At 42.0% G+C, this 8,563-nt stretch overlaps 2 protein-coding genes across 7 annotated transcripts in view; one reads left to right on the top strand and one right to left on the bottom strand.

Moving 5' to 3' along the window:
• The window catches only part of IKZF5 (IKAROS family zinc finger 5), a 17,885-nt gene extending 11,982 nt beyond the window's left edge, over positions 1-5,903 (bottom strand). For 2 of the 5 annotated variants that reach the window (XM_032175885.2, XM_058435927.1), the window contains exons 1-2: positions 5,796-5,897; positions 4,133-4,283 (exon numbers count right to left, since the gene is read on the bottom strand). The gene's annotated coding sequence lies outside the window, so the exon portion shown is untranslated. Of the gene's footprint in view, positions 1-4,132; positions 4,284-4,385; positions 4,507-5,795 lie in introns of those variants that run through there. The other 3 variants (XM_058435926.1, XM_032175905.2, XM_058435928.1) reach the window with 3 other exon arrangements.
• Positions 5,904-6,089: 186 nt separating this feature from the next.
• The window catches only part of ACADSB (acyl-CoA dehydrogenase short/branched chain), a 44,851-nt gene continuing 42,377 nt past the window's right edge, over positions 6,090-8,563 (top strand). The window contains exon 1 of one of the 2 annotated variants that reach the window (XM_032175868.2): positions 6,090-6,172. In XM_032175868.2, coding sequence (XP_032031759.1) covers positions 6,131-6,172 — 42 coding nt within the window. In that variant the 5' untranslated portion in view covers positions 6,090-6,130. Of the gene's footprint in view, positions 6,173-8,198; positions 8,260-8,563 lie in introns of those variants that run through there. The other variant, XM_058435925.1, reaches the window with a different exon arrangement.

The following is an 8,563-nucleotide window of genomic DNA, read 5'->3' as shown; positions in this document are numbered from 1 at the left end:
TGTCCAGGAAGTTGAGGCTACTGAAAGTTTATCCTCTGGACAAATAGAGTATAGTCAACTCTCTATATCCACAGGTTCTGTTAGCTGTTGATTCAACCAACTGCAAAACAAAATTATTTGGAAAAGATGGATGGTTTCATCTATATTAAACATGTACAGACTTTTTTTTTTCTTTTTTTTTGAGACGGAGTTTCGTTCTTGTTGCCCAGGCTGGAGTGCAATGGCGCGATCTCGGCTCACTGCAACCTCTGCTTCGCAGGTTCAAGCAATTCTCCTGCCTTAGCCTCCAGAGTAGCTGGGATTACAGGTGCCCGCTACCACACTGGCTGATATTTTTTGTATTTTTAGTAGAGATGGGGTTTCACCAGACTTTTGGGGGGGGTCATAATTCCCTAAACAATACGTATAAGTATTTACATAGCATTTACATTGTATTAGGTGTTATAAATAATCTAGAGCTTAAAGTATACAAGAGGTTGAGATTTTGAGTTATATGCAAATACTAAGCCATTTTATATAAAGGACTGGAGCACCCACAAATTTTGCTGTCTACAGGGGTCCTGGAACCAGTACCTACCGGATACGGAAGGACAACTTTAAGACTATGAACAGGGACCTCTCTCAGCCTTAGTTTCCTATTTTGTAAAATGGAATCATAATCCAACTTGCAGTGCTATCTTAAGTTTTATAGGTAAGTAGGCATATTGTGACATGTATCACATATGGTAGGCTATCAGAAAATGGTAGCTATTTTTCTAATAATTATTTTTGTAGCAAATAGAAAAAATGGTTATAACTTGGATTTTAAAATTCTCACCGCCCCTGATTCAATTATTCCCCTTTTTCTACTGGTTCATCAACGTGGTTGAAGAATATACTGAGCATCTGTTTCTTAGTTACAACGAAACAAACATGTTCCACCTTAGTCTCAAGTAATCCCAATTTGCAATTTTTCAAATCACTTTGCAATTTCTCAAACTGATCTCTGCTTATTTTACTTATAGGCCACCTCTTTAAATCACTTGCTTTAGTCTAGCTCAGCTTTCTGAATCTTCAGGATTATTGTTGGCTTTTGAACACATTAGTTTCCGTTGTTTTTTTCCCCATCTTATCATGTTTATTTGAACTAGTTCTCTGTTTCTTTATCACTGCGTTACTATTTGTTTTGTGACTACAGTTGATTGTGCTGATTAGCTGTCCTTTAAATTTGCTCTTGGTGGGAAAATGTAAGCTAGTCAGCTCCAGTGAAAAAGACTATCAAGAATAAGATCTGGGAAAATATTTTTTTAATTTGTAAAAGCTGTATAGCCCTATAGATTGTGTTCTAATTATAAAAGCTATAATTAAGAAAGAAATCCCAGTATTTACATTGTAACTTAGCATCACTTCTTGCCAATCAGTTCACATGAAAACTAATACATTTCCCCTGGAAAATGTCTGAATATACTTTGACAGGCTTCTGGAAGCAAGAAAATCCTTACCAACTCTTGATTAGAAAGCATAACGTTGCTACAGTACAACATGTGACAGTGCAGTAAAAACACACAAGACTGCCAGAAAGCAAGCAGAAGAAAATGATATTTTTATACATGCATCTCAAGTTTAAGAACACAAATGAGCCTAATTACAGAGGATGGCTGGCATATTTTGACAGTCTTGGCTATTATCACATTGTCACATTATAAACTTCACTGTGTTCCCTGCCATAAATTGTGTGCTGCTTTTCAACCACAATGCATGATAAACTTAAAAAAAAAAAAAAGAATGTCTATGAAATAGAGAAGATAACATTGTAACACTGCAAACATAAAGAAAAACTCTTCTTAAATTAGAATTTTAAGTATATTAGTATGCTTTATAACCTTAAACATCCTGTCATGATTTAAAAATTAGTTGTCATTTCATCCCTAAGCATTTTTGTGCCCACTTGATCTGTATGGCCTCTATCCCATATATCCATACACACAGGGTATGACAGGTGCTTGCAAAGCCCCAGACTATAGTAGAGACATATATGAATGAAAGGTGCCTAAAGTGAAGTAGAGTCTTGGGCTCAAAACTCAGCTTTCTACATCTCAAGTCAATATTTCTAAGCGCAATAAATTGAAAAATAGTAATAATTCTGAAACTAGGCTGGACATGATGGCTCATGACTATAATCCCAGCACTTTCAGAGGCTAAGGTGGGAGGACTGCCTGAGCTCAGGAGTTCAAGACCAGTCCAGGCAACAAAGTGAGACCTCGTCTCTAATTTTTAAAAGAAAAAAAAATTCTGGAACTACAAAAGACTTCCTCTTATAGAAAGAAAATAAAAGTTTTCTATACGAGCTATTTTCCTGTCTTTGATGTAAGTATCATCAGTCTCAGGTCTCAAAGTTTAATCTAAGAACTCCACAAATTAACTGATACCCAGAGATGCCTCTAAGGCATTGATAAATTTTAAAACCTTTGCAAACATAACAAAATATACTTTAGAAAATCCACAAGCTATAATTTTTTTTAATGGTGCCTTTCCTGTACCGGACATGAACTCAATACCTTGGTGTTAGCCAAAAAATTACTTACTTTACACAAAATTTCAATGTGTGATATCATGTCATCTGAACAAGAAATATACTTAAGTATTCTCCAGAATTATTATAGATATGGGTGGTGTTATCACAACTCAGATATACTCTTTCTGCTGGTATCGTCATGGACTGAATGTTTATGTTCCCAAAAGCTGATATGTTGAAATTCTAACCCCTAATTTGATGGCATCTGGAGTGGGGCCTTTGAGAGATAATTGTGTTGTAAAGGTGAAGTCCTCTAAATGGGATTAGTGCCTTGTGAAGAGATCCAGAGATCTTGCTTCCTCTCTGCTCTTTGCCATGAGAGGATACAATCAGAAAGCAAGCCCTCCCCAGATACCTGATCTGCTGGCACCTTGATATTAAGATTTCCCACCCTTCAGAACTGTGAGAAATAAACGTTTGTTTAAACCACTCAGTCTATGGTAATTCGTTATAGCAACCTGAACTAAGATATCTAATCATATCAACCAAAGAGAACAATATTCCCATACTTTACGATGTTTGTTCCTTATGATATAGTAAAATTCCCAAATCCTTCCTGTGATTATTCTGATTAAAGTTAAGTTGAATATAGTATGGAATTCCATGGGGTGTAGGTGGATATCTATATATAAACTGGCTAGGGTATACCTAAAGTATTGTCATGCCAGTAGCGTCCCCCAAATTATTATTCAAGGCTCAAAATTAATGCCTTTAGAAAACAACCAGAGGCTATGCAAGCCGTAGGGGAAAAAGAGGTATAAGAGAATTAAGCTTTGATGTCCCAAAGAACAGGAAAACTTCTACCTCAAGTAGGTAATTTAAGCTAATTTCCGATCTTCCTTGGTTTCTGATAAAGGATTTATTTTGTATGAAGTTGTCTGATCTTTCTTCTTCAGTCTCATAAATGGGAAGCTGTTGATCAATGCAAGCATATATACAAGCATACACACACAATTACGTGTGTATATATGTGCACCACCCCCAACCTCTTAACCAGTAGCTAATAATTTAAAACACAGGCACTGAAATGCAAATTAGAAGGCATTCACAACTATGAAACAACCAGAGAAGCTCTCTAACCTATCTTCCTTCTATCTTTTTTATAAACTGTGGGAGAATTTTGAGAACATGATTAGGGAACAGCAGGATATGCTTCGTTCACCTAGCATTCATGACAAGTCTTACTTCTCATGGGTAACCATAAGGAAGAATACAGTATTGGCAACTAACTTACTTACATAATAATTTATGGGTTAGGCAGGCCTATAAACATAAAGTGATTACAGTTCAATAGATGTGTTTACCCTCCATAGCCTAATAATTATGGTCACTGAGATTTACTCTGCTATAGAACACATATAAACAGACAACGTTGACAAATAAGGATTGGTTTCTATGGAGTAACATGGGCCTTCAAAAATAATTAGAACACAATTCCTGATTTCAGAACTGTCCAAAACTCTTGAAGGCAAAAAAGGAAATTATGAGGCTCTGAGAAATCAGAAATCAAAACATAAAAATAAAACGTAAGTAAAACCATGTTGAAAGAAATCCAGAAGAGAAATTATACAATCTAACCTTTTCACCCCAAATCTGTTCCTCCTTTTTCTTGCCACTCCAACATTGATGAAATGTAGAGTAATTGAAATTTACTCTGGAGATACAGCAAGGGACTCCAAAAGGCCATGGAGAGAGAATTTCAACTAAAATTGAAAAGCCATACAGAGGTCTGCATAAAAAACAAACAGCACACCACAAATCAAAACCTTTAAAATAAAAACTTAATTAGCATCTACAGGTTGAATGAGCTAGTAACTTATGCCAATCTTACCATTACATTAGCTGAAAAGAAAACGAACTGACAGATTAATCAAAGAACAAAGCAGTAGCTTCACTTCAGCAAAAGCTCCATAGGATCACCAAAGAATAACTGGTGTGACTACCGTTTTCTCACTGGTGGATTCGTTTTTGGCAAGATTTTTAACGTCTAAATTTAAGTTAAACTTCAGTTTAACGAAATTAAGATTAACTTCATTTAGTCACAGTACACTTCTGAAACAGTCAAGCTTATTAGTACTGCTGAACAGCTGTAGTTGCATAAAAACAACGCATTAGTCCTAAGCAGGGAAATAGGAAAGGGCTTTAAATACAAAAACAAAAAAACATGCACACCCGATAAGGGCACATCTGAATCCCATCCTTCTTATCCTATCATAACACAAAACAGTTACGTTTTTCTGGGAAACATCCTGGACCGCTAGGGGAAAATAACACCAGACATTTCAATTCACTGTAGCGAACTCTCATCAATAATAATAACCTCTAGCTGCTGTGACAACATGACATAAAACAAAATTAAATTTTTAAAATTGTTAGTTCCGACGTTTAAAAAAAGTTGTTTTAAATACGTTCTGTTCTTTCAAAACTGAATTTCCTCAGATCACAAAATTTAAGACGCCTTTGTCTTCTTCCGCTTGTCACACCTCTTTCGGGTTCTGACCAGCACATCAAGGGGACTCTAAGCAGGCCACGTGGTTAGTGTTTGCTAGAACTTGTTTAGCTCCAGATCCAGTAATCGAGCATGCTAGGTTTGGCTACTCGCGCTCCACACAGTTTATCCAAAGATCTAAACCCCGAATGAACCCGAATAGTTATTTGCTACAATGTCTTTCTCAAATCTCATATGTTCCTAAAATAAGGGTGCCCATGCAGTAGAGACGGATCCGGGCAGGATCATTAGATAAAATACGAAGGCTTTAAACGTCCTTCTCCCAACGATCAGCCTGGGACTGGCGTCGGGGCAGCAGCCTCACCAAGATTCGGACCGACATCCTCGCCAGGATTCGAAACACCTAGGAGACCCGCGCCCGGCTGACTCTCAGCCCCTGGGACCCCGTGAAGACGCAAACCTCGGGACGCCTCCCGCAGAACCACCTGTCAGAGCCAGGCAACAGTCCCCGCCCCGGAGCCTCCGAGCTCCTGCTCGAAGGCGCCGACAGCAGAAGACCCCGCTCCCTCGGGGTTCTCGCGGCCATAGGCGCCGCAGTCCACCGCACTCCGGCTAAGGAGGTCCCGGGCCATCACCTGCCCGCCTACCGACCACGCCCGAGCTTCCACTGAACTGAGTCTCCGTCCGGATCAGCCGGCCCGCCACGAACCCAGCTCCCGTCTCCGGCCGCCCCTTCTTATCCGCCCTGTCCCGCCGCGTCGCCGCCGTCCGAGCCGGCAGCCTGCTACTTACCTCCTGACAACTGCATCGAGTAAACCACACCGCCTTGTTCAACGCCGTCGCTGCCGCCGCCGTCTTCGTCACCGTCGCAGTCGCCGCCGCCATCTTTGTTGTGTCTCCGACTCCCTTCCCACCCCCCTGCCTTGCTCAAGTCTCGCGTGAGCAGGATGGAGGGCGAAAGCGAGGAGGGGCCTGTTTGTCTCTCTTGGGGTTCCGTAGGCAGCAGCGGGCAGGGATTAAGGGGGGTGTGTGCGGGGCGGGTACTGAGTGGGCGGGGCCTTGCTCCGCTAACTCCCAGGGGCTGGCTAGAGACCCAGAGGCGCAGAGCGGAGAGGTCTGCAGCGAGGATGGAGGGCCTGGCAGTACGGTTGCTGCGCGGCAGCAGGCTGGTGAGTGCGTTCGAGGCTGGCGTCCTGGGGGCCCAGAGCCACCTTGGCCCCTGGCATCGCAGCTGGCAGAGCCTTCTAACGGGCCTCGGGGCGCCGCCTGAGCCCCGCTCCACGTCCTGCGTCCCCAGACTCTTTACCCGCGGGCAGTCTACGACCCCGACCCCCTTCAGGCCTCTGGTGGAGGCAGCTGGTGGCAAGGGGGTCGGGGCTGTCTAGAAGCTGCTTTGGCGGAGCAAGTACCTTGAGTGGAGTCGGAGGGTCGCGTCGGCAAGATGTCCTTTGCAGGCCGTTGCGTCCTGAGAGCCACCGAGTCTCGATCTCTGGATCTCTGGATGCATTTTGCACAGGTGTCACCTCCCTGATGCCCTAACCCACCTTTCCCGAGTGATTACATTTCACACCCCCTCCCCCAAAAAAGAAAGTTAAAATATAGGCCCAGTCTCATTCTGAGCAGGTGTCTCCCTGTCCTTCCTTCCGCGGCCCCGCTCAAAGGTAGTAAGGGACTTCGGAGTTGTTCGGGCTTCCCGGCCAGGGACAGAGTTCCCTCTGCCCCTTATCTCATGTCTGGAGCCTGGGTATCCTTACGTGGATAGACTCACCGCCGCCCAGGGGAGCTGGTGCCGGTCCCTCTTTTATGAACTTAAGCTGAAACCGGCCTCTTGTTGTGCTTAATTCTTATCTGTGCACCCACACAAACTGTTGATTCTTTAACAGCCCCTGTGTTAAACATCCTATGCTCTTCACCCCTTGGACCTATTATATAGCATGCTTTTCAGAACATACACATTTTGATACACTTGTATTTGTCAGTACACTTCACTGGGAATTTTCCCACTGCTTACATGTGCTTTTCATGTTTCCTTTGCATTTGCTTTCATGAGTTAGACTTTCCAACTGCTGCTTCAATCTTATGCCCAGAGGCAAGACTCTTACCTTTTTTCTCATTAGAGATAATTAATGTTATTTGACTGTTTTACAGGCCTGAAGTGCAATAAAAAATAGTAAGTGATTATTGTTTAATACTGCTTATAATTGTTGGTTAATAACTTAGCAAAGAAAATTTCCTTGGTTTTACAATTTGACTGTTTTAAAGCCAAAATTTATTGACCTCATACTCTGTGGTAGGCACGTTCTCATTCTACCTGAGTCATCTCAATTCTCACAACCATCTTAACAAGTAGTTTAATCTTGCAGATGCTGAAAAAGAATAGTAACTTGCCCACAGATAGAAAGTGATAGAGCTGGTAGTATTCGAACTCTGGTCTGATTCTAAACTTAACCTTCATATACTACTGTCTCGCCTTCCTTAGAGATATCAAAAACCTATTTTGTCTGAACTTTTGGTTTATTGTGGCTTATAGTCCTTTATAGTTTTTGAAGCTCTTTTACATAAATTAGCTAAACTGATTGAACATCGACTGTAACATAGTGGTTAAGAATGTAGGTTCTGTAGCTAGGCTGCTTGGATCTGAACCCAGGCCCTCTCACTTCCTAGTGGTGTAACCTTGGACAGGTTATGCTTTGGGTCTCGGTTTCCTGGTCTGTAAATGGAGAGAATAATTGTGCCTGTTCCAAAACTGTTGTGAAAATTAAACGAGTTCATATGTTCATGTAAGGCACTTAGAATAGTGCTCGGCATGTAGTCAGCTCTCGGTAAATATCAGCCCTTACTGCCATGCACGAAGCATTGTGTGCTATGGCAGATGTAATAATGAGTAAAACACTCTACCTCCAAGAAGCTTATCTTTTAGAGGAATGGTTAGAACTATATGCAGCTAACCTCATGTCATGTAGGTGTGGAACAAATCCTAAGGGGCTACAGTCTGCATGTAGATTCAGAAGACAGAAATGACTAGGACCATTGGGGAAGTGATAGGCTCTTTGGAAGCTGGGTTAGAGTTTAGGAGGGGAAAGGAGTGGTCAGAAAACTGCAACAAAAGGGGACTGAGGCCACTTTAGGGAATTGAGGGTCGATCCTTTTGGATTGTGAGGAGCCACTGAAGGTCAAGAGCTTTGGAGTTTCCTCATGCCACAGTGTAGGTAGATTGCTGTGGACACAAGTGGCATGGAGTGGGAAGAAATGCAAGGTAGGGCTAATTTTGGTTTCTATCCAGAGGCAAATGGAGAACTAGCATTTACTCACTTATTGTAGACCAGGGACAGCATTTTACACCCACTACCCTATTTTCTCTTCCTGTAAACCTCTTAAGTAGGTATATTAGTGACTTCATTTTGCAAATGAGGAACTCGGAGGCAATAACCAGTGTTCCCAAGTCACACAACAATCAGATTGCAACACTGACCTTTAGCCTACCCCTGCCTTCTCAGAAGGTCTCTCCTAGTCCTGCAGATGGATTAGAACTGTCCTGCCCATTTGGTCTAAGCAACCCA

This window comes from Hylobates moloch, unplaced genomic scaffold (assembly GCF_009828535.3).
Source record: "Hylobates moloch isolate HMO894 unplaced genomic scaffold, HMol_V3 SCAFFOLD_3, whole genome shotgun sequence".
Lineage (NCBI taxonomy): Eukaryota > Metazoa > Chordata > Mammalia > Primates > Hylobatidae > Hylobates > Hylobates moloch.
This window is presented reverse-complemented; position numbering and strand designations above follow the sequence as displayed.